General features: G+C 39.3%; 1 protein-coding gene across 2 annotated transcripts in view; it reads right to left on the reverse strand.

Annotated features, from left to right (window-relative positions):
- The window catches only part of ldlrad3 (low density lipoprotein receptor class A domain containing 3), a 40,636-nt gene extending 16,452 nt beyond the window's left edge, over positions 1-24,184 (reverse strand). Inside the window, exons 1-4 of one of the 2 annotated variants that reach the window (XM_061283772.1) lie at positions 23,858-24,184; positions 11,559-11,705; positions 7,385-7,510; positions 6,103-6,237 (exon numbers count right to left, since the gene is read on the reverse strand). In XM_061283772.1, coding sequence (XP_061139756.1) covers positions 6,103-6,237; positions 7,385-7,510; positions 11,559-11,705; positions 23,858-23,900 — 451 coding nt within the window. In that variant the 5' untranslated portion in view covers positions 23,901-24,184. Of the gene's footprint in view, positions 1-6,102; positions 6,238-7,384; positions 7,511-9,581; positions 9,765-11,558; positions 11,706-23,857 lie in introns of those variants that run through there. The other variant, XM_061283773.1, reaches the window with a different exon arrangement.
- Positions 24,185-26,965: the final 2,781 nt, after the last annotated feature.

The raw sequence follows: 26,965 nt of genomic DNA on the forward strand, positions 1-26,965 counted from the left end.
TGATTCATGTGGACCCATTAGACTTTGGTGTGGCCACAACTCATTCCAACAATGACTTCAGGAACAAGCGCCTTCAAAAGACTGACACTTATAGCCTTGGTATGTTGGAGATGAGAAAGTTTAAAAGGATGAAAATTGCAACTTTTTAATTCAACAATAAAATAAATGACGATACACTTTTTGCATTAGAATCCATCAAGTAGCAATAAGAACTGATGCATAGTGACGTTATAAAATATGAATGCTATTTTATCTGTGCCATGTCAGCATCAGCTAAAATGGTCATCTTCCCTATTTTGCAGATAAAAGTTAAGTTAAAGTTAAGTTATGATCGTCACACACACATCTGGGTGTGGTGAAATTTGTCCTCTGCATTTAACCCATCCTCGTGTGATTTTGATCCATCCCCTGGGGGAGAGGGGAGCAGTGAGCAGCAGCGGTGCCGCGCTCGGGAATCATAAACAGAGATCCTATCAAATCAGATTTAAAAACATGCTTTCCTAATTTTCTCAAGAGTTGAAATTCATTTCCACTGGTGGCATGTGTGACGTCCTCTCAGAGTTGGCTCACATGAGACCTTGGACTCCCACACCTCAGTCTACAGCCATTACATTCCCTTTCACCATTTCACACTCCCTCCCACACTTTTTCACTCTGCCAGCTCTCAAAAGGGCTACTGATGAAGGGCATTACTCGACCATTTCAGCGACACACAATACTTCACAACAAAAAACTACACATCGATTAACATTTTCATCTAATACACCTAGATTATTTGGAGCTGTACTCTGGTGGAAATCAGTGTGGAGGAGACGGCTGCTATTAGCAAGCAAAGGGTTGCCATGAGTGAAAAAAGGCTGGGTGCTGTTGAATTATTCTGACATTTTTTCCATACATCAGTCTGACAACGTTTTAACGGGCAATGGTAATGAAGATGTTGTTAGCTGTAATTCAGCATATATACAGGCCCATATCAATTATATGTTTCATAAAATGGCTTGGTCATATGGATGAATTGTTGAAGCCATAGTGCTTATGCAAAACAGCAGATGGAAACAATACTGGTACATGTAGTGTAGAGTTCTTAAAGTACGGTCAGACCAAACGCGAGTTGATAGTTTCTTACGCTACCATTCTATTTATCCTGTAAACGTTATCTTCTCACACAGTAATGGATTTTATTTTTATTTCTATGTATTCTTTGTGTGGGTATTTCATTTGTCAGCCAGTCTGATAAAAAGAATGTAATTAAAAAATTTGCATCAAATCATGTATTATTATTATTTTTTTCAGATTTCTCACACAGTAATGGATTTAATTTTTATTTCCATGTATTCTCCGTGGGAATATTTCATTTGTTAGCCACAGTCTGAAAAGACAATGTAATCAATAAAATTTGCATAAAAGCATATCTGATTCTTGATGAAGTTTTCGATAGAGGGCAAATTTGACTACAAATGGAACTGGCGTGTAAGCTACGTAGAGTCATAGGCTGCAATGACAAGCCATGGTGCATACAAGTGCTGTATTTTGTGTAATGATTGATTGGAGGTGCTCACACACTTGTGTCAAAGTTGAGTTGTCAAGGCAAAATTTGCTTTTGTTCCATATTTTAAATGTTTTGGCACAGTTAGAGCCTTTTGCAAGCAAAATGTGTCCTTTTGACCTCTGTGACATGTTTAGCCCTCTGAGTTAACCGTTTTGAAAATGTGCATTTTGAGTTGACGGCGACGTGCAAACAATCAATAAAAACTAAACACACTTTTAAGCTTCTAGGGGTAGGTGGGCTTTTCTTGCAGGCTTCCTTTCTTAATGTAGAAATATGCCCTTTCTGATATTTCCTGTGCATATTTTTTATTTCTGCTAAGTGATTGGCCTGTTTTATTAGCAAAGCAATCCATGTCAAGTGTGATGTTAGCTGCCGATATCATGCAGCAAAACAAATGTAGTAATATTCAGACTGTTTGTGATGCAGCTTCCTTTTTTGGTTCCCTTTGACATGTTCTCTGAGGATCCACAGCCAACATGTATATTGTAATTATGCTGGTGTTATTGAAATGTATTTTAAAATATATATATATAACACTACTACAACGCAGACCCTGTAACTTTGACTGATGACCGGTTTAGGGTGTGGGCCACTTTTCGCCCCAAAGTCAGCTGGAATAGGCTGACCTGCGATGCGAAAGAGGGTAAGCAGTATGAAAAATAAATGGATGGATGCTTCCCAGATCATGCATTTTTCACAAAGGCAACACAAGTCTATGGGTATTAAAAATTCACAAGCAATTTATTATTATAGATATTAGACAGCACAAGATTTACTGGCTCTTAGTAAATCAACAAAGGCTTCCCTCAATCATGTCTAAGCAGGAGACTCACAATGCCCTAATTCAATGTTCAATTAATTGTTATTGAAATCAGATGAAAATTATTTTTCAGGAAAAAAAATGCTGTCACAGTATCACAATCACTCTTAAAGTGTGACAGGAACATATTTGCATTTTCTCTAGTCTCTTCTGCTTTTTTTTTTTTTTTTTATATTTATGCAAGTAGCAATAGTACCTATTGTGCCAACTTCAGTTGAATACACACTGCAGGGCTGAATGTCTCGATCTAATATACATGTACAGTCCTATTGTGCCAATAAAGTTGAATATACACTTCAGGGCTGAATGTCTCTAATTTACATGTACAGTTGAAATGAAACCCATCCAACATGATAGGCGTACATTTGAAAAAAGTACATGACCCACGTGCACACTCCCAAACTGCATTTCACTAATTACACCAATGGCAACCCCAGCCACTGACAACACAAAATCAGAACTGTCAAAGGTTGTGTAATTCACTTTAATACAGAATGAATTTGTATCAGATTATTCAATTAATTTATGAAATAATCAATAGAATCATCAATTCTGAAAATTTAGCTATAGCCCTACGCATATTGTAGGTGCACAATACAAATATAAACACAGCAAGGGTCCGTGTGCCCTGCAGCTCTGTTTAAACAACAATCTTTTGCCGAAGCAAGAATTCAGCCTTGACGACAAAGCCTATGAGCAGTAGGGATAAGAAAAGAGAATCTTGCAAAACTAGTTTTCAAGTCATTCCTTTTTCCAGGCTTTCACTGCTCAGCATCAGGGTTTGATTTGATATGGAGGTTGATTTCATCCTCTCAAGTGTATTGCAAAATCCACACCTTTTCTGCCTGGTTGTGTCTTGACTTACCTCCATCTTCCTGCATTGCTATTCATCACTTCATGTGACGTTATGTTCATGCAAACCATTTTCCACTTCTGTTTTTTTTTTAACAACACTTGATTTCACTCTCACTCTCCGGTCTGTGATTGCAAAGCTGCCTTTTTGGAAGAGTGCACACAGCGCTGCACTTGTATCTCTCTCTGTCAGTGCAAAATTCAATCACACACTACACATACAATAAACAAAATGAGCATGAGTATCTGATGTTTAATACCGGCATGTTTGAGGTCATTCTAATAGAAAACGAAAACACTTAAGGCATTAAAAATGGTGCAGTATGTCTAATTGTAATCTCGGTATAGCCAAGTCTCCTATGAGTGGCGGAGGGCTGATCTCTGGCTATAATTTCCATAAAAAGAAATCCACTGTGGACCCAAAGCAGCAAGAAGTCATAAGTAGAGTGGGGAAGGACATGGAGTGGGGTAAAGGTAGAGGAAGGGAAGTGTGGAATGAAACGCAGTGCTCAGGTGGCTTATGGCGGATATTGTATGCCTTATCTGTCACCTGCAGCTCTGTACTCATTATAGTAGGCGTGTGTGTGTGTGCGTGTGTGTGTAAACATACGTGGATTTAAATTGCAATGATGAAAAAGTTACACGTCTCAAAGTAAACATTTTTAAACTAAAAGTAAAAGCTTTATTGGTCAATGCCACCTGGAGCATATTCATTTCAGCAATGTGGAGCTATGCCATACACAACGTTTTGACATCCTAATACGCAGTAGAGCAATAAACAGAGCAATATTGTGGAAATTAAAAAATACAACCCAATCACCTCACCGGCAGAGTTCTTAAATCTACAAATAGAAAGCTGATACCAAATTAAATTTTTTAAAATCAATATTTTATGTTTGTATGACTTCGGAATTGAACATCATGTGGCTCTTTGCCTTTCTGTTTTATCTCATGAACACAATGGAGAATAATTGACATTAATCTACGTTCTACAACATATGTAGGGCCATAAAATTTTAGGGTCTACAGATCAGAGTGACTTTTAAAAAGAAAAGTGAGATCAATGACAGTTGCCGATCTGCTATTTGTCAGAGAAGCAAAGGAAGCCATGAGAAACATTAGTTTCAAATAAAGGCATTGTTTATTTTATATTTGTTTACACACACACGCACGCACGCGCACAGGCACACACACACACGCTCGCACACACTTTTCATTGTTGTTTTTTAGCCGAGAGGAGAAAAACACGTCAAATGTATCTGTTACAACTCGAGCAAAAGAAGTGACAAGCTTCAGACCCCCTTTCCGGAACATTAACATATAAAGTCTTTGCTTTCAATGATGCAGTTCTCTGTTTGGAGATTTTTATTGATGCAAACTTCATGGGGTATAAAAAGAAGTAAAAAGCACTAAATCAAAGTCAGGAAAATGAAGGCTCTACGTAGGTGTGACTTCTGGTGAATACAAAACGTCAGACATCTCAGAGACATTTGACAAGATATAACAGGATTACAACCCCACTGGGTCAAATAAATGCTCATTTTGCCCATCTCAGCATAAACCAAACGACTGCTATATGTTATTTGGTTGCTAGCTAGAATGTTATTATTGAAGACCATCAATCTAATTTCATTTCTTTTTCTTCCTCTTTAATGACTTCACTCCTCACAGAAAAAAAAAAACTCAGTGGGACTGAAACAGCTATACACAAGGATGATCAGGGTTTGACAGTGAGCAGGTAGCGTCTGGATTTGTGTTGAAAGATTGCCTAAAGTACTGACAGAAGCCTTTGACAGCAGCTTCTCGCATGAAGCGAGGTTGCCAGTTGTACCTGATAGAATTTTCATATGAGGTTTCCCACTCTCTGATGTTGGTGATATGAATATTATAGTAGGCCACAAAATATGATTTCAATACATGAGGTGCATCAAATATTCTGTCTTCACACAGGTAATAATTTTCTCTTTGACAGTGTCAATCAAAAGTCTTTCGAAAGGCAGAATAATTGATTCAGCTCTGACAGGTAAAATTCTAATATCAACAGCATTCTGTGCAAGTGGGCACAATGTTATGGATGATCGGTGTAAACATACCATACAAAGAGAATCCCAATCAAAAGAGGAATGAAATCATAGCAGCTTGCATAGAGCGTTGCTTCTCAGTCCGACAGATTTATTTTTAAAAAGCGCAGACTGCAAAATGCATTTCCCAAGTCATGTCTTGAACATCGAAAGTGTGAAATTCTAAGGCACATCTGTCTCGTTAAACTCGGTTTAAGAGAATAATTCAACATTATATCTGTGAATCTTTTGTACCGTCTACTTCACTCAATGCTTCATCAAAGTGCAAAAAAATGCAAAAACTCGTAGGCTATTCAGGTTTGATAACGTTTATATTGCAATCATATTTAACCAGGAAACATTGTTAGTCTGCACATTTAAATGGGTAAATTTGATCACGTTTGCTGTCACTAATTTTTTTTGTATTTTGTTTGTGATGTCATACTACATAGAAATGATTGGGGGAACAACGGTCAAGTAAAAATCTATTAACTACTCGGACAGGTCTATTTGGAGAAATCTTTTAGTGCATTGCTGCAGCCAATGTTAAAAGGAAACAGTACACTGGTGCTGAGGTAATACATCTGTATTTACTTTTGACTGGTGCTAGTCAGACATGTCTTGGTGGCATTTCAGATCAAGAATGTTGCTCTTGGTACAATAAGCTGCTTTTTTGAAAGTGCCACAAAGAAAAAGCCTGAATTTTCTGTGGAAATCTTAGGAAACACTGAATGGATAGCAACATAGTGAAGAAATGTCTGTTGGTGAGCCTCTAACTATGAGGCGAGCTTAATACAGACTTGTGAATGAGCTTGTCTTACCTTCTGTACTCAGGCAGAGCTCCTCGTCACTGTTATCCTGACAGTTGTCCTGACCGTTACACAAAAAACTCCGGTCTACACAGCGGCCGTTTCGACATTTGAAGCGGGCCTCAGAACACACCAAGGGGTTACCTGCTGTAAATAAGAGAATGACTAAGATCTATCACCAACCTGTATAGACATTTTGCTCTAGCTTTAAAAAACATGTTAATAAACCTAAGAGTTACGGTACCCTTTCATCAGCGCATGATTCAACTCACACAAAAATAAATGGACGGAACTGACAGTATGATCACCCACTGTATATAGACCAATAAAATAAAAACCTGTCACTACTGCACTAAAATTACTTGATATTTTAGCGACTGTAAGGTTGAATTATTTTAACTGTCTGTTGTCATCCTGATGCACTGAAGCAATCATTCTCAAATGACACCGAGTTCAGAATGTTTCTGCTCGAGTGCAGATGAGAACGAGGAGTTACTGATCCTATTTATCTTGCTTTGGCTCACTGTACTTGATAAATAGACTCAGAAATAATTTTTATCATCAAAACCATTGTATTATAACTTAATATAACTCACTTTGCTTTTAAAACATACTACATACATTCAAGGATTCAAGGACGTTGTATAAAGGGATGCAAAGCCTTCAGGTCTCTCCTTTTCAGTTCTGGTCTTGAGAGCAAACATGCCTGTATATTATGAGAGCAAAACTAAAACCTAGTGCTGCAATTCAAGTTCAATCGGTCCATGGCTCACATGATCTCTTTCACCTATTTAGCTGGGTTTGTTGTGGAGGAACAGCTCCAAAAGGAACTTGTTAAAACCTTTGGTCTGATTAGGGAGTACAGTATATAAACTGAATTGAATTTGCTATAGTGGAATTTCAAATGAAAACGCTCACATAAAACTTGTTAATCAAATAAATAACAGAGCGTCTCAGAAAATTTCTATCATCTGGGGAATTCCATTAAAGCCACCCCGAGAGGAAAACAAACAGGAAACATAATTGAGTCAGAACCCCAGAAGAATTTCAGTGTTTTCCCTAGTTTTGTTGCATCTATTGTTAACTACACCATACAATGACAATACAGGCTTTCTGTTCCATTCTTTGTCTTGTTCTTTCTGCTTGTCCCATTAGGGGTCAGCCTTTTCCATCCGTCTATCTATTTTTGTAGTAGAAAACATTTTGATGGAATGACTAACCTGACATGATGGGATCTAATAACCATAGCCTCAGACATGTGCCACTCGTTTTATGTTTGGTATGGAAGACTTACTGCAGTTTTCTTCATCACTCCCATCAGGGCAGTCACTAAAACCATTACACTGGAAACGTCCAATGATGCAGTGGACCCCATTGGCACAGGCAAAGAAAGTAGGTGCACACTTTGACTTGACTTTAGCTGAGGAGTGGGAGGAAACAAAGTAAAATCACATATTAGTCTTTGACCAGAGGAAACAAACAAACAAACAAACAAACAAACAAACAAACAAAAAATTCCATCAACGACTCATGCACAACCTGAGTGTAAATTAAAAATCCACATGACATATTTACACCTTTGTTTGGGACATAACAAACCATGACTGTTTGAAGGATATTTTTAACGAGTTTTTAAACATTGCAGAAATTAACCATGATGGTTATACCTAATGTGCTAAAGTGACAATGTTTCAGTACAATAAGAAGGAATCAATCTAAAAATTAACCACACAACTCATCACTAGAATTGTTTGACAATAAAAATCCTTGAATATATTTTCAGCACACAACAATGTTGTGTCTCTTTGAAGTAGCACAAATATGTATGGCAAAGCAGGAAGAATAGGCCCAACAACAGCACGGGGAACAGCCATGTCCAAGATTAAATGTAATTTGCAAAACAGGAGAGGGAGCTGGGCTTGAGTCCAATCTGTCTTTATGTACTATGTGAAGCCTTTGTTTACCTGGACACCAACCCATAACCATCCAAAGCTCATTAGGCATGCCCGTTGGAGTCCTGGGAGGAAAGAGGCAGGGCTCTCAGCTACAGTACATGGAAATTAATATGGATGGACACATAATTTAGCTGTATACAAAGTTTTAGATGATTTTTTGATTGTACTATTCTATTTTCCTGCTGACTCTTCCCCAAAAGACATTATGTTGTTTTCACAAAATGCACGGTTCCTTAGTAAACACCCTTGTGACTTCTACGAGATACCTCATTCACTTCCTGTCTCATCTGCATCCTCATTACCACTTGTGCTGCTGGCAAGATTTATCTGACCCGATGTTTGTGTTCCCAATTAAGAGAAAAGTCGCATGAAGGGCAAACTCATGAAAGGAAAATCGTGGGTGGAAGAGACAGCAATGAGATGGCGCTTAAGCGCATACATGCATTTGAGAGTGCATACTGTGAGCTACGGATAGGACTAATATTGTTACAAGCAATAAGCAGTTTCAGTTGAAGACATGGGAAAAACACAATTTTACCATTCATTTGTTAACCGTGAAGGTGGCGTCTGTAAAATGCTTACAGAGCCTGCCAGCAATTTTATATCATCTTCTTCTCTCCTACCATCTCTCATCATTTGAACCTATAAAGCTCTGTGCCAAATGTTCTTCTTACTTGCTCGAAAGAAGCTGTTTGCTGTGCGAGAGCAAGGTGTGTTGGGAAATTTCCCAACTCAGAGTGTTGTTTGGTGCAGTACAAATGAACGTGAAAGAAGCCAAAGTGAAGCTGATTCCTGAGGTGAAACTATCACAAGCACAGTATGTGACAGGATTACAGTGGAACGCACAGCTGGAGGAGACAGTTTCATAGTGGAGCTTGCACACACACCTTTATCCATGTTACCAATTTCTATGGAGTCTCTCATAGTAAATTTTGGTTTTGAGATTTGGATTTACACCCTGTGAAGATCACCAATCAATTACAGAGTTGACACATCGAGAGAATCATCAGGGCGTGCATTTATTCAACAAAGGTTTTGATATGTATCAATTCATTGGGTGCAATACGATTCAAGGAGGAATGGATTTTAAAGTGTAATGATTTGATTTGGTGGGTTATTTGATTCAGTTCGGTATGCTACCACTCAGTTCGAGAGGGTACGATGCAAAGAGTTTCTTGATATTTTACAGACAAATGAATGAATCATTTTGATATAATTCAAAGAGGAATGATTCAATTCTGTTCACTCATCTTTCAAAATCGATGTTCTAATTAAGCAACATTTTGCCTAGCTAGTTCCAATTACATAGATTATTCTATGTTAAGAAAATCAAAAGAACAAAGAATTAAACATTTTTAGAGATGTTTTACATAGTGTTCCTTTTCACAGTTACCAATAAATGATTAAAATCTAGGCCAACCAGGGGAGCCACTCAAGCTGACATAATATAGAACAGTATTATTTGTCTGCTCTGCTGTGCATGCATGTACTTCAGAATTCATGTCAGGTGGACTCTGCAATAGCGTACTTGCGTACTTTGTGTTTTGCCCTTCCCCAATATGCACCTCCATGCCCTTCTTGTCTTTCTTGCATCACCTCCTCTGAGAGAACAATGCCTTGTTTGGCGCATGTCGGCTTGCTTGCTTGTGGTGGGGATGCATGATTGATAGCGGGGGGAGAGGCATGCTGTAGAAGGACTGAAGAGACTAACACAAAGGAAAGGAGCACAATGTTTGAGCAAAACAGGATTTCAAAGATCCCTCTGACTTTGCTCAACACTAGTAAAGGTGGAAAATCAATCAATAAAGTATCTGACTCACTGTATTAGCAAGAAGGTCAGGGTTACTTTCAGACTCGAGGTTTAAACAACTGTAAACATATCACTGTCTTGAATTTTTTTTAAATGTGTCCATGTGTCATACATACACTGCAAGCCTCCATTTTATTTAGATTCAAAAATTCTAAATTTGTTGCAGCACACAAGTAAATCAAGCTTACTCGCTAAATGTCCTACTATGTCGTCCTTTGATTCGTTCTTGGGCATTGATCAATCGGAAGACAGTCCCTCCCACTTATGATGAAGGCCGGACGTGGCATACACAAACACAACGGCGCACAAAATGACAAAAAAAGGAACGGACAGTACTTCAGCTGCTCTCTGGTAAAGCCATGACATTGATTAGCAAAAGTGGTGTCATTAAACAAAATTGTTACCGCAACTCTTTTTTTATGTCAGTCTCAATCAATGACCTTTGTGTCTCTTTTGATATGCCCTCTTTACATTTTGACTCATATCCTTTGACGCTGGTTGCCTATGCTTTTCATTTCTCCTTTCTTGCCAGTTTATGCTCTACCCAGACAACGGCAAAGAGGGTACGTAATCCTGGCTCGGGGCTCGGTAGGCTCAGTCAGCTTTACTTCTTACGCCTCTGTCAGAATCTATTTTCTCTAGCCATAACATGGATTTTTTTTTTAACCTTTGTTAGAAGAGTCTGTAAATTAGACATTAACATGACTTAAAATGTTATGGAATTCATATGGGCCAATTTCCTTCGATTTACATGGCCAAAATCTTTAGAAGCTATGCAGCAGAAAAATATTTGATCTATATTGATCCTCTATTTCTAAAGCTGCATACACACATTTAGCTATAAAACTAAATTGACAAACATCTATCCATGGATTTAAATTGGACGAATGAGAAGATGTTTGTGTGTCATTGTATCTGGTGGTATAAACATAAAAAAAAGTGCACATTGGTTTGATGTTGCGAAACCTTACGGATGGAGACACACTAGACTTTTGTGTACAGTGTTGAATTATTACTATTGATGTGGTTCTTCTATAGATTTATTAATGGATTGAAGGGGTAATCAATAGAACAATCAATTTGAAAAATGGTAGAAAGTGACAAGCCTCATCCAAACTGAGTAGTGAGTGTAATGTCTCGTCTATATTTTCTGTTTCGGAGATTTCATGTTTCACATTCATTTCTTCTGAACCGCATCCTGTGCAATATCTAACAAGTTTTTTCGTAATTTAATTTCAATTTATCCTAATTAAATGAGCTGTGCAAAACAAATTTCGAGGGGACAGTCACGACTTTCTCATTGAAAACACGCACCACAGTATACTGGGAGCTAAAACTCTGACGTCAGTTGATAAATTCGATTTAAAAAAAACTTTGTGAAGCAGAACAATATATCCGTATACGTTCCATTTTTTCAGGCTAGTAAGCCTGATCACAAGTCACTCTTCATCATCGATGTAATGGGCTTTAGGAGGCTATAGTCGGTGGGAGCATGTGGCGGGTTCCGTACACAATACCGCCGGCACGTGCAGGGCTGGAGGGATCCGGAGCCTACCCGGGAGAGTTTAGTCAAGAGATGAGCTATGTCCTGGGCAGATTACCAGGAGATGCTCACTCATATTCAGCCGTATTCCCATCTATTCTTACTAATTCACCACTCTGTGGTCTAAATTTGGTATATTAGGTGGTATAAGTGGTCTTACGGCAGCCTCTCTCGTCACTCCTGTCGAAGCAATCGGGCAATCCGTCACATTGCCACCCTCCTGGGACACACTTCCCATCTCCACACATGAAATTTCCAGGGATGTTGCACTCTGTGGTGAAGTTATTCCCTGGAAGCAGCTGGCTCTCTGAAAACAAAAGAGCAGACACAAGAAAACTGAGACTGACAACCATTTCAGAAATAAAATTACCTGCAAGGTGGATTTAATTTGTATTTATGTCATATGCAACCCCATAATCAAGGCTAAATACTGTTATTAATATTTATTATGTGAAAAAGTGTGATTTTTAGCAAACAACAAGGCACATATTTATACGCTGGGGCATTGTCTGGAACATTTTACTGTGCTTAATAGGCATAAATGTGAAACATGGCCTTTTAGCTGAGGTCTGACACCACGGTGCAAGTAATAATGAGTGTCGCACTGACCAGGGGATAGTATTATGCTGCTCTGCTGAAAATGGGTGTGGGGCTGGCCAGCTTCAATGCACTTAAATGAATCAGGAGCTCTGCCCGCTGCCAAGAGATTTGGGTTTTGACGCCATTAGTGACCTATTGGCATAACTAACTCTAATTGCAAAAATGTGCAAGAGTAAGCCTTTTCTTACATCAAGATCACCTGAAAATAAACCATAAACAAGTGGGTGAGCCTTGACCTGGACACTTTATAATAGCCAGGTTTACATAAAGCCTTGTAGGATTTGAATGAATCCAAATGCCAAAACTACAGGGTTCTATTCCATCTCCAGCCTTCCTGTGATTTTGCATGTTCTCCCCGTGCCTATGTGGATTTCCGCTGGGTACCCTAACCCTAATCCACATTCCAAAAACATGCATGATAGGCCGATTGACAACTCCTAATTGGCCCTGGTGTGATTGTCAGTGTGAATAGTTGTTTGTCTATGGGTGCCCTGCGATTGACTGGCGAGCGGTTCTGGGTATAACCAGCCTACCGCCTAAAGGCTGCAAGGGGTAAGCTCCAGCACAACTGTGACCCTCGTCAGGATAAGCGGTTCATTCGGATGATGACCAAATGACGAAATAGAATGAAATTACAGCATAATAATGGCTCAATCAAAATGAAAAAAGCAGAATCCAAGTGAAAAGTAATTTGGAATCACAGGGGCGGTATAATCCTCTTGCCAATTTGAACAAACCTTATGTGAAACGTTTAATCGGAATAGCTCGGGATGTGCCCGATCAGCGCATTCGCTGTCTTGACGTAAATGTGGAGTGATGTCGTCATTCATATACTTGACAAGTGATTGTATTGCTATTTAAAGTTTTTTTTTTCAACAGTTTTTGAAGAGAACATTGCATTTGTTACTTGGGGGAAAACATCTAGTCAACAGTTGAGTTTTGAATAAAAAATAAAAACACATTCTGATCATAGAGGGACTGTGCGTCTTTGAAAATATCAGAATTATAGCACAAATCGTTTGGATTTAATGGACATTAGAAAGTCTTCATCTCCAGTGGCGTTTACCACAGCCTAATGTCACTTAATGAAGAAGATGCTTGTCCATAAACTCCTAAATATTGATCGTTTTCATATTTTGGGGGATTTATGAGGGCATTAAAACAGAGATGTGAGTGTGAATTTTGGTGAGGATTGTTAATCTAATCCGTTCTTAACTCCTTGGTTAGCAGCCCAAGCCAGCGTTCTGAAATTGTCTTTCTTTTTCTAAATGTCATTCTCTGCCTTGGCGTTCTTTGCGCAAATCCAGCGTTTATACTTTGCCATGTGTAGCTTAATACAACCAGGGGAAAAATCAGGGGCAAACTGGACTCTGCTGCCAAACTTTGTGGACGTATTTGCGCTGGTATATCATTAGCGCAATATCCTTTGTGAATAGGATATTAAGATCGAGCAAACAGCGGGTGCAAATGAAGTACAATGGGAGGTGCTATCAGTGGTCTCAAATCATTCTTTGTGAATTCAGCACCCAGAAAATAAAACACATCTAAATAAACAAATCATGATACAAATGGAGGACATACTGTCATTCAGTCCTGTCTGCTGAAGGAAGTTATGTTTAAAAAAAACAATTTCATCTGTTACTCTTTTTCTCTGCCTGGATCTGGAATATAAATTTAATGAGTTGGGAATTTACTGTACTATCTCTCAACCCGGTTTGATGGACTTTTCACATATTTGGGAGGAAAAAGAAACTTGGTAAGTGAAGTTAGTGAAAACATTTCAGTATTGTCATGTCTCGATCCGTGACAAGTATAATTATTTGTTATAGATTGAGAGCAAAGGCCTAAAAACAGGATGTTTGCTTCCAAGCGCTGGATAACAATACCAAGCCTTAACAAGATACAGAATACACTGTCTCACCGAGTGTGTGTGTGTGTGTGTGTGTGCGTGTGTGTGCATGAGCATTTGTGCGTGCATGAATGAATCAAGTTTCTCCATTTGATTCTTTAAGCTCTCTGATGCCTGCAGTAAAGTAAGCACAAAGGTAACGTTCACCTTCACCAATTAGAGACACCCTACAGAGACACATAGACAAAAAAAATTCACAAAGCAAAAGATAAAATCTGGCCTTAATGAGGGACAGTTTTAGAAAGAGGAAGCCGTGCATGCAAGCAGACAGTAAAGGTTATACGCTTTCCCTGCAATTACACCGCCTCAAACAGAAACGGGGTTCCCCATTCCCATGTTTAGCTTTTTCTATAGCTTTTTGTTGTTGTTTTTGTTGTTGCCCAATGCCCAGAATTGCCACGGAGTTCATTTGGCAGTGTTTGGGTTGAGCAAAAAAAGGTGCAGCAAAAGACGAATGGAAAGAATCTTACTTTTGTAAAAGTTAGTTATTGATAATTTTAGGATTTATGAACTTGAATGTTGGTAAAATGAGGGGGGAACTGCGCGATAATGATTTAAATACTCAGGCATTGAAATAAATGGGTTGACATTGTAATTCGTGAGCCAAATTTTACATTTGGAGGCTCATATACACACATTGAAAAGCAGATGTATGAGTGAGCACAACGTAATTACATCACTACTAAAACAAGACATAAAGTCGAAGGTTGAAGTGAAGCTATTCGGTTAACTGTGCGGGAAAAGTGTGGGAAGATTTCATATTAAAAACAAGATGAGTATTGTGGCGTTTAATTATTGTAACATGGGCCTTACGCTCTACCAAAGACACCCAGTGTGTTACGGAGTTCCCCAAACAAGGTAAAATTAACGTTCCGCAAATCAGTGTGATTCATTAATAGTTAATGTACCTTACAAACATAACATTGGCCCTGCGGAGAGCAAGGGCTCTGTTAATTATGACTACTGGCAAATTTGCGGCTTGTTTATTACCAAGGCGACAAGAACATTATATGCCCATGATCATGATTATATCCTACAGGGTGGGGGTTTGCATGTTCAGTGTAGTAGTCCAAGTGGTGATATTTTGTTGGGTTTAAGTGAAGTAAAAAAAAATAAAACATAAAAATTGATAATAACTTTGCCAATGTCCACCACTACAATGTGCAGTTAGCGAGCAAGCAATGTCGACAATCCAAAAACATGCATCTTCCCTGAAATGTTATGATTTCTCAGTTACGTATTTGGGCTACAATCTCACTGACACAGGACAGCGGCAACAGAAAATAGTATAATCATGAAACTCCAGGTCAATAACAAAGATAAAGAAATCACCAGCCCGGTTCAAAGCAATAACAATGCGAATCAGTCTCACCCATTGTGCTAATGACACGGGCAAGGGATGGAAAGAAAAGGCAATTTGAAAAACATCCCCTTTTAGACTTTATAAATGGGTTTGTAATTGGTGGGGGCACACATTTTCCCTCTGTCCTTTCTAGCCGATTCCTTGGATATTGCACACACTACATCTCTACTTCTCATCCGAGTGGTGAAGCTCTTACTAATTGGAACAACCGTATGCTCTGTGCCTATGAAGGTTTATCTCTCTCTAGAAAGATGAGAGCAGTTTCCCAACAAACATATGGAAAATGAGAGAATCTAGAGTGCTGTTGAGAATGTTTTTTTCACTGCAACATGCTATGTTAGCTATTTTGCAGTAGGTCTGTGATGGTTACATGAGGGCCAAACTTCCAATTGCTAGCCAGAACTACTGTATATCAACTGCTATTAGGATCCTCAGACCCAGTGGGTGAATCCAAAGCGACTCCCAGACCCATTAGCACCCCTGCGCAGGGGAGCGGCAGCTACATATTAAACAACAGGTATTTTCTGAAGAATCATATGAACGGACATTTTTAGAACTCATTCATCACAAATCAATTGCAACACATCTGCGGGTGCAGTGAGTTGGTTCTGGTTCAAGACAATGCCTCATGTGACAAGTGTGTGTCAGCATCTCCGGGATAATGAAGGCTTTTGATGAAACTGGAATCTAATATAGCACCTCTGGGATAACTTCCATCATTGTATTCACTGTCACCATGTTGCACCACAGACGGTCCAGGAGCTGACTGATCCCTTGAACTTGTCTCAGGAGACCATCTGTCATGCCAAACCAATGTAGGCAGTGCATAGAAGAACATGGAGGCATACGCACGACTGGGCTTCATATACATTAGATCAGCAAGTCATTGATGGTGTACCAGTACACTCACCTGACTTGTGTGAGTTCAGTCACCGCTCGGTGATTGTAAATGGTTGTTTGTCTCTATGTGTCTGACTGGCAACAAGTTCAGGGAGTAGCCCAACTTTCACCCGAAGACAGGTGGAGTAGGCTCCAGGATCCTGCGACAGGATAAGTAAGCACTGTTGAAAATGAATAAAGGCTAGCTCACCCTGTTAAATCACACGGCGATCTATTTATTCCCCTTTGATTATGAATCCATTCCTTACTGGGTAGAAAATGTAATCATTCATTCTTATCATTACATTATTTTGTTCTCATCCAACTATGCTGCATAATCAAAAATCTGCTAATTTATTGAGATGTGAAACGATTTGGACAGAATTAAAGTCCCCATTTATTTCTTTTGAGCATTTTAAGTCCAGAATGAATTATAAGATGAATATTTGTTAAAAAGGAAAAAGAGGAATAATCTTTGGCACAAAAAGCGATGCATTGAAGAAAACGAAATAAGCCGCCTTTGTCTGTCTTCTGGGCTGCAAACTAGCAATCAATTGACTCCCAATTGCATTGCCAGGCCACAGACTCACTACAGATGTTCGAAATCTCAAGATAATAACTACATCTACTAAGCAAGCAAGCAATGGAAAAAGAAGAATCAACTAAGAGAGAGAAGAATTCAGCAAAAAAAGGATTTGACCAGAGTTTTTATTTTATTCATAATTCAGTCAGGCATTCAATTGTCAGTACTAAAGTAACTAAATGAAGAGCCTGGTTTAAAAGGCAACTACCACTAGACAGTGTTTAAACAGAGTTCTCTGAGAGATGATGTAACTAAAGGTCATTGCCCAAAGATTAAAATCCACGTGCCGTCTGTAAAAGGCCATCTCAGACACAGAACCGACGTGACAAGCAAAGACATTAATAGGCTGGGAAATGTCATGATTGTCATAGGTGGTAAATTTATTCTTTTGGTAATGACAGTTAGAGCTACGGGGTCACAGAAAATTATATGTCTACCTGAATCCTATGAGAGTCTCTGGCTGAGACATGAGGTTAAAGTTAATTTGTCTTTGCAAAATGAAAACTGTTGACAGTGTTTTTCTTGGCACGTAATTCTTTGTTTGAAAACAAAGTCCAAAGAGCAGGTATACACAAAAACTCGATTCCTGTTTATGTGTCTATTGACGTCATGTAGCATGTTTTCCAGGGGTGGTTCCCTTGTTATGTTTAAGTGTTTTGAGGTTCAAATCTTAACCCTTATTTCAATATTTTTGTTCAGCACCGCGCCAGAAAACCTGACCATGCATGCTGATTAGTCATCTGGAGCAACTCATATCCTGCAGTTTTATATGAAGTAAAGACTGCCAATGAGTCTGGTTGTAAATAAATTTGTCGGCAACAAGAAGTGCCGAGCAAAACCGGTTTTCTTTTTAAATATAATTTTAAAAGAATATTTCACGCCTACTGTGGAAAGTCTACTGGGATAGGCTCCAGCATAAACCTTGATAATAAACTGTTCTGATGATGAATGAATGAATGAACGAATTTAACAAAAAATATTTTAAAATAAAAACAAGCAAGTATGGATGTGTTTACGTGTGTTTACTTTCAAAAATGCTGTATCTAACAGCAGCACTACTTTGATAATATTGGTGTTGCTATTGCAATTCAATCATATACGTATATTCAATTATATACTTGTGTATAAGTCAAAATAAAAAAATACTTATTAGGATCCGATTTATTGTAGTGTTATTTTATGTTTTTGGAAAACGTTTTGTGACGACAAAAGCCGTCACAAAAGCACATTATAAATAATGTAATGGTTGAACAAACCTGCCCTTTTTGCCGTTTCCTGAAATGTGATGACTTTGGAGATACATACAAGGATTCAGCTGGATGCCAGCAATATGTGACCATTTTGTTTGAAGTCTTGAGCACCACTATTTTTAAAAAAATGCAAAAAATGAGAGGTAATGACACTGCATTGTTGCGCAATGCACCGTGTATTTTCATATGCACAGGCAAAGCATACCATCTGCGTTTGACCCTGTGTGAAGGTCTACCTTCAAGGTAGATTCCAAACTCAAGTTTTAAATATGCATAATTATGAAAACTGTTCGACTTGCGCATGTCTAGTATTTCCCATTTTAATACATGTGTTTGATATAATGTTTGAGTGTGAGCAGGCGCAGTGAAGAATATCTGACTGGCTGCAGAGGTCAGTCAAGGAAGAATCTATCATAAGCCGTCGTAATCAGTTGCTATGCTGTTCCTTCCGGGCAGATGAGCTCCTGACCCAAAGCGGACACGGTATGGATGAGAACCCCATCACGGTGAAATATGATGTGTAATTGCTTGACTGATTTTGACCCAATCACAGGCTCTGCAGATAACATGCTGATTGCAAATTTACAAATGTATGGAAACTTTAGATATTTACTGAAAGGTTTTCTGCTAGACTATGAGTGCATTTAAATATCAAAATATGTTTAGCAACCAATTCGTCATGAATACTAAATACAGCCCACCAAGACAATATCATTGTGCATTATGATTAAGCAGAGTTAGAATAACAATGAAATGTGTAATTATGACAATACATTAGACAGTGTTTTGTGTGGGTATTTTTTTTTCTTGAATAAAGTCCTGGTTATATATTTAGTTATGTCAAGCTACTACAGTACTCTATGCTGAAGTTTAAAAAAAACTCTGTTTATTTGGGGAAATCTTTGCACGTTTTTTTTCTCCTGTCCATTTAAATCAATAATATGGACAAACAAGTTTCAGCGGTTTCTAATGTGAATTTTATTTTAGAGAAATAATTTAAGGAGATTGATACTTTATTGATCTTCGGGGGAAATTGAGTATTTCAAAATAATTTGTTCATAGATTGTGTGACGCCGAAAGCATTAAGTCATACTAAATTAAGCGACACTTCAGTGAAGCAGATACATTGTATTAGAGAGCAGCTGTCAAAAAGCTACTTATGCATTCGTAAGCAATCAGGAATTTGAAGCTGCTGCTGTCTGCATTCCAAAGAATCTGCCAATGGACGTCCCCAAAAGGCTTGCAGTCACACATAAGATGTAATTTGGTCCGCTTTTAACCAATGTCATAATGTGAAATGTTTGCAGTGGGCTCAGAAAAACATGACACTGAATGTTCAAATATGTTTTTTTTTTTTTTTGTAATAAACATATGTCAGGCTACTAGGAATGGTCTCGATGGAATGCATTCTAAATGGTTGGTAGATGGCCACCATGTCCCAACAAAGCTATGACATCAGAAACTAATGATGAAGCTGTTGCTGTCATGGGTATAAAGGCAGGAAAAACTTGTGGGTGAGTTCACCATTATCCCTGGACTTCATTTTATACATCACTAGTTTTGCAAGGTATACCGGTACCAGTATAGTACCGTGATATTTCGGCATCAAAACCGACTTTATACCATTTATTTTTTTGAAACGGTATTTAAAAAGAAAAAAGACAGCTGGCCAATTCTGTCTTAAAAGCAAATATACATACGCACATAGCGGCCTGTCTACTGACATGTGGGAAACGCCTTTGAGTTCCTGGCACGCTTCTTACTAGAAAGGAAGATGCCTTCAATCAGAGAAGCGCTCGCTGTCGCCCATCTGCTCCTTGTTGAAGAGCGTGACGAGCGAAATGTCATATGCAGCATTCTTGCCAAGACCCATGACTTAGCAACCGACATGGCAAACCTGTCTGTAAGGCTTGGTGTAAAACTACCGTGGCTTGAGTTGGGAACACCTCCAATCGGGTAAAGCCCCTTGCTGACCTAAGTGAATTCTTAACGTCCAACTGGGCAAATTTTGTGTCCAAAACAGCATAGAGGTTATAAAGCCTTTGTCGAGATACCGTTTCAAGATCGGTATCAAGGTAACTTTGTGTGGGTATAGTATCAAAGTACGGTTTTTTGTATCATAACATATTCGAAATGATTCATATCGCAAGGGTTTGCCGGAATTGCGGTTCACCTATTGCAGCCTCACTGTTTTGCAGATTTTTTGTGATGGTCAGTATGTCAGTCTTTTATGTATTCTACAGCGTAGGAATGCTACACGGGAAATGGAGTGGACTTTCTATACTTTACTGCTTTTATCAACACTGGTGTTCCTCCTTATATTCCCCCATTCATACATCCAGAAAAGTTGATGACCAAACCTGCACACAAGGTTTGTGTTTTCTCGATGAAATGTTCATGTTGTAACCATACCCTACTGAGGCCAACTATAGTCCCTCCATCATTTCCCTACATCATTGGCAAATCTCACTTACATCCTATTTGCAGCTATATTCTTGTCCACTACAAACATTTTATCTGGACGTTAAACTGAAGTGTAGACATTTCTTCTATGAAGCCACAAAAACTCAAGATAAGTAAGACGATGAATGCATGCTTTGAGCAGTTAAAAACAGAAGCAAATATGGAAAGATAAAACAGAAAAGATAAAATAGACTTTTGTTTGTTTGATAAATCGCATCTGACGGATAACCTATTTTTATTTAAAAAAATATGCTTCTGCTAAGATACATACATACATGCTACAGTACCTGTGCAAATGCACCAACTCCTAAAGCAAGCAGCTCATGCTCATTTTCAGTGCATTAGCACAAAAAAGGCCAAACCATCTTTTTAACTTTGTAAAGACTAGTAGAGTCTAGAAAAATGCTGTGACATTGGTGTTAATGAGGTGGAGCTGCTTTTATTCTTACTACAGCACATTAGCTCCAGTTTGCTCAGCTTAAATGCTTTGGTTTCTGCCCTTTATCTTCATTAAACATGCACTCAAAGAGAGAAGAAGGACACTGTATTTGTCCTCTCCCGGTGTTGTTTTTTCTGCCCAGGCGGAGTGACAGCTGGACAGCCTGCTGTCCCTATCAGCAGCAGTCATTTGCTATTTTGTTGCTGTATCACAAATGCCATGGAAGGCACTTAAGCTGCAGACAGTTTATTTTAGACTGATATTGGGGCGATGCATCCACTGTCAGACACTCAAACCGTACGTGAAATAAGAGTTTACCAAATTCAATGAATGTGGAATGGCGGGCTGAGAGACATACTAGTAGACAACAAAAAATACAGTAAACGCCCAAGTTAATACACATACACACACAAATCATGACCAATCGTGATCATTAACAAAGCATCAGGAATGAAGGATCTGGTGAAGTCCTCCGCACTACACCGTATGGAGGTCCAATCTTTTGCTCATCTCAGTCCCATGCAAAGGGTTTCTGATGTTACAGAGAATTGAGTGATCGTGTGTGTCGAGGGGTGGGGGGTCTCACAATGGCTCGCAAACTGTCTTGACGGAAATATCAAGTTAGTGAAGAGAATACAAGTCCTTTGTGCCCAGACCCTAATTTGTATCTTGCAGATAATAAATCAACAAACCACAAACCAAATTGGTATTTTGTCAGACAATTCAGCTTGTCTCATCTGATCTCCTTCAAAAGTGAGCAAAACAGCAGAACAGGCCAAATGTATTTTTAAATAAAAATTATTTCACTGCAGATATTTACAGTAGCACAAGGAAGCAAGGTGAGTGGTACGTCACAGTACTAATTGTTAAGAATTGATTATAATGTACTATGTAAAATATTTTTACAATTATTAAATAGAAACACATTGATTTCATGGATGTTTGGAGCTGTGCAACTCTCAACGATCGCAAAATCAAATTAGGTCTGCATAACTACTTTAATCAGACTTGTAGAAGACTTGCATACAATATAAAGTAATTTAAACTGACAGCACGCCAAAAAATTCAGGGAAGCGTCAACTCAATACAACTTTATTTACCAGTTTTTCACAACAGCCACAGCTATAACAATATTAATAATAATGATTAATGATTATTAGTAGGTGGTGATGAAATCTCAAAATGGCACAATTAAAAATGCAAGCCCGTGTTGACTTTAATATTTATTATTTTTATTGATGACATTTGTACTGGTGGCTTGGTTGGGCCAGCATCAGTGAATGTTGGACTTTGTAAAAGACAATAGTAACATTTATAGCACAAAGGGGATGTCGTCACTATGGTTGGATTTACACTGCATGGCTCAAATGACACAATTCCAATGTTTTGCTCTCGAGAGGCACAATCTGAATATGCATCATGGCCACCATAAAGGGGAAAAAATTGTGCTATTGGATATTCTCAGATTGGATTCTGGACAAATGTGGATTAAAATCGAACAGATATCAGATGTCATCTGCCAAATCAAATGACAGATTGGACATACAGAAATGCAAGCCCAATTTACTGCAGACTGCAGCGAATGTAGTGTAGCTATTGGATACATTTTCTTCCTTCTCAGTAAGCACTTTTGTTGCACCAAGTACCTAAAATACTTTAGTAAATACCGTTTTTTTCCGTGTATAGTGCGCAAAATTTAACGAATTTATTGTCCTAAAATCTGGGGTGCGCATTATACATGGGTACAATTTTTTTTTTTTTTTTTTTTTTAGAAAACAAAACCAACAACAGGACTGACCGACAAAGTCGTGGAACAAAAAGACAGGGTGACATTACCAAAGACAGGAACAGAAAGCAAACAAACATCATGACAGTAACACATGCAATGATCCGACGGTGAGCGAGGGGCAGACAGGACTTAAATACAAAACACGTTACATCGATTGAGGTGACACAGGAAGAGAGGGGTGACGCGAACAGAAACTATGGCAACCTAGACACATAGCAAAACTGGGGACGAGACGTGACAAATGTCCCTCGAAATGAAACTTGAAATCACCAAGTTTTGGTTTCCAAGGGTGTTTTTGTTCGTCTTCAACGTCTCTCCCATACAGAGCCGCCTTTTTCACGTCCGCACGCCTCTTTCCCATGCGCGCACGGAGCGCGGTGGTGCGTTTATGGGCAGTCGGAGAAATCAACGCCAACAAAAGAAATTACATCCAGCCTAGTTAAGACCATACCAAAGACTATCAAAATGGGACCCATTGCCTCCCTGCGTGTGTGACGATCATTGGGACTTAAAAAAAATTAAAAAGAAAAAAAAATCATAAAAGAAATTTCATAAAAATTGGGTGCGTATTATACATGGGTACAGGCTTTTTTCCAGCATCAGCATGCCATTTTTAGGGTGCGTATTATACATGGGGGCGCACTATACACGGAAAAAAACGGTATCTATATATTTATGTACAAAAACAGTTAAATTGGTCCTCCGTTTACCCTTAACTCTGTTCTGCAACATAGGGACGACTTTTGCCATTGGAGGAAGTCCCCAAATACAGTCGAGCGCCAATGGTCCCGTTATGAATTGTGGTGAAGCTTCCTACATGAGCTGTGCAAAAGGCTGCAAGGGGCCCGGCTGCCATGGCCCGCCCGGGGAACCGTTTGTTACTGGCTTCGCCCCTCAGCGAGCTGCCTCGTAGGATTACATGAAATTGCACACAAGGATGGAAAGCGTGGAGTGTGGTTTTAGCAACACGCTTGTCACTCGTCATGCATACTGAAGGACCGACAAACTCATATTCAACAATTCGCTAACGCGCATTCTGATTCTCGATGGGAATAAAAAAGTTCTGCAGCTTGTGGCTGGCGAGATACTACACCACCACGTCGCTCCCTCCTCTTCGCACCCCACCCCTCCCCTCCCCACGCATCTCACACCATTTGTTTACGTTTTAGATGTCAAAAACTTACCAACTGTCCTGGAGCCGAGTAGAATGTACCAGATCCACATCATACGCGTGCTCCTCTCCCCTCAGAGCTGATCTTTTTGAGCAAAAACCGGGGTGGAAAAACTTCCCCGGCGACGCTAACTCCTGCCTGTCAGACTTGAGAAGTGGAACTACTTCACCGCCGTCCGAGTTAAAGAGAACATTTTGGGCATTTCGTGGACATGTTCGCGTTGACTTGAAGTAATGGCGTGCGATCGGGGGCTGAACGTGGACGGGGGTTCGGGGTAGAGGCTGGCAGGCTGAGGTCGCTTCTGTGTTGTTGTTGAGAGGCGGAGACAGCAAGCCGGCTGCAGGGGTCGGCCTTCTGGGATGGTGGTGCCAAAACTGCGGTTCGGCAAGGGGGACCGCCAGCCGCCCCAAAAGCTCTTTTCACAAATATTCTTTTTCACCAAAAGTAAAGCTTTACATTCTGTGGCAAGAACATATTGTTCCCTTGAGTATGATAAAACATGACATTAAACGTATACCGTAATTTTCCATGTATAATACGCCCCCATGCATAATACGCACCCTAAAAATGGCATGTCGATGCTGGAAAAAAGACTGTACCCATGTATAACTCGCAACATGGAACAAATAAGCATGACTTGGCCCCTTGGTGAGAGCTGGCATTGAGAAGGAGCTTGAAATTGAGCCTGAGATGACGTGAGAAGTATAAGGCTGTACTGTTTGTCTCAGAGGTTGGAAAGAGAACTTGTGCGGGTGGGTGTGGCGAAAACAACACGCAAAGCAGTTAGGAAGGAGAATTGTATGAGAAAGCCAGAGGCCAAGAAGGTGGATGCGAAGAAAGATAATAAAGAAGCAGATAAGATGCCCAAAAAAATACAACACAAAATAATGGGCAACACAGATAAGAAAAAAAAATTCTGAGTACTGCACAAAAATGAAGCGAGGCTTTTTGAAAAGATGATGACGCTGTCATTATTGCCCGTAATGAATACAACACCTACAGCTGTAACAATGAAGTGTCAACATTACTTGAACTTCTACTGACATTATGGAACTAACTTCTACATGATGGAACTTCTACTATCAGGACAACTGTCCATTTTATGCTTCTTCATGTTTTAAGTGGGTTTAAATGAAAGTAATATATAAAAGTCAAAGCAAATATGCAGATTCACGATCAATCAAACAGCCAATCCCCCTCCCAAGCCCTCCTCACCCGCCTGCTCGGAGCGCATGATGACATCGAAGGTCGAATATTTGCAACCCGACCGTTCAGCCGGCAGTTTCATTGTAAGAAATCCGATACGTATCCGATCCAGGACCACGTAGGAAAGCGACCCAGATGGTTACAATCGAATTAGTTACAAATCGGGCAAAAGAATCAGATCGAGGCGTGAATCTAGCTAATGTTAAGATAAATGCAAAACTGACGTGTTAAACTTTCTAGAAGGGTAGTCTGCTGGTCTGATATTTTTCTTTTATGTCCTAATTGTTAAAATGACAGTGTTCTTATTTTCCCCTCAATTGCAATTAAAGTTCTTTGCTTTATATAATGAGAGGATAAAATGAGGCAGGGGTAGCAGTAATGCAAGTCATGAGAGCTTCAAGGTGTCACGTCGTTGTCACATCAGACTGTACTGCATGGGCTAACTGTGAAATGCCAAGGCCCCAAGAGGCCTGGAAATGGAAGTTTCACTCCCTGGAGCGAGACTCTTTACATTCATGACACAGGAAGGAGACAGTGCAGTCTTACTTCCCATCCATCAAATACTGACATTTGGTCAGAGGTTCCTCATACCTCAAATTACATTTGAGGTCACAATCGAAAGGACTCTGGTTGAACATTTGTAGTTAACACCCTACCATTGAGCTAACAATCATATTTGACAAATGGGTCATGGGAAATATGGCAAAATGCAAAAGTTTGTCTCAGCCCATCTAATAAAATGTTGACTTTAGCTCGAAATATGCTGAGCTGAGCACACAAAAGAAATGCTTTCCACTTAGAATGCAAATACGCACGTAACCCCAGATTAGCAATCAACATCTACAGTGGCTGTCAAAACTGATGAAAGCAGAAAGACATCACCAATTGAATTAGAGGGACGGGAAAACTGTGCATTGTGTGTGGGTTTGCCCGTGTGTCACACAAGTAAAGAACTGACATTGATTTGGGATTTCAGAGGCTCGAGCCAAAAACAATTTGAGTGAGAGATGCTTGAATCATCAACAATTACTATCTTAATGCATCAGGACAAAAAGATGTGCGGATTGGAAGTTAAATTATAGTAAATGCTCTCAATTTCGTCACAAAGAGTTTGAGAAAAAACGACTAGAACAGACACGCGATGAGATTAATTGAAAAGACAAGTAAAAGTGCACGAGTAAAACAGAATGACGCTATAAAAAAATGAATGCATCAAATACATATTTTATGAACATCAAAGTTACATCACCCACTCAGAGAACGTACTGACAGATAGTACTCCATTCCACATTGAGTTGGTTGGTTCCTGGATCACCCAGGCTAAATATTCCAAATTTAGCCATAGATAGTCTTATGAGTCCTGTGGGTCGCTTTTGGTAATAATATTCAAGTTCACTATCACCCCGGAAAAGTAGTAGACTCAAGGTGATTTGGTTGAATCAAGTGAACTGAATCATTTCAGTGAGTGCGTCAGCTTGAGTTTGCCACCACTAATTATACAATAAGAATTGCAGAGGTGAGGATCGTTCGCCCGCCAAGTCTGTCTGTCTTTGATGAGGGTCAATCGGCATTGAGAACATAATTTCCAGGTCACATCAGTAAAATTCTGATGGAAACTCAGAGACGATGCCCACATCTGAAGAAATGTTATCGCGCCAGAGAACAGAGTTCTCAGCAGTTCTCAATGGTAAACCACAGTCATTTAAAATTGTTCAATCGTGCAAAATGATCGGACACAGGCGACCAAGTGCAATAAGCATCTCTAAAAATGAATAGGAGGAAAAATCACATCGAAATAGGTTGTGTGGATGGCTGGTGGGGGTGTGGGGTCAAGAAATGCCAACAGCCAGGTTGATTCATTTTATGACATCCTTTGTGGCTTGGCTTGCTGCTAACACCTGGAGGCTGACTTGT

Source organism: Syngnathus typhle, linkage group LG7, assembly GCF_033458585.1.
Source record: "Syngnathus typhle isolate RoL2023-S1 ecotype Sweden linkage group LG7, RoL_Styp_1.0, whole genome shotgun sequence".
Lineage (NCBI taxonomy): Eukaryota > Metazoa > Chordata > Actinopteri > Syngnathiformes > Syngnathidae > Syngnathus > Syngnathus typhle.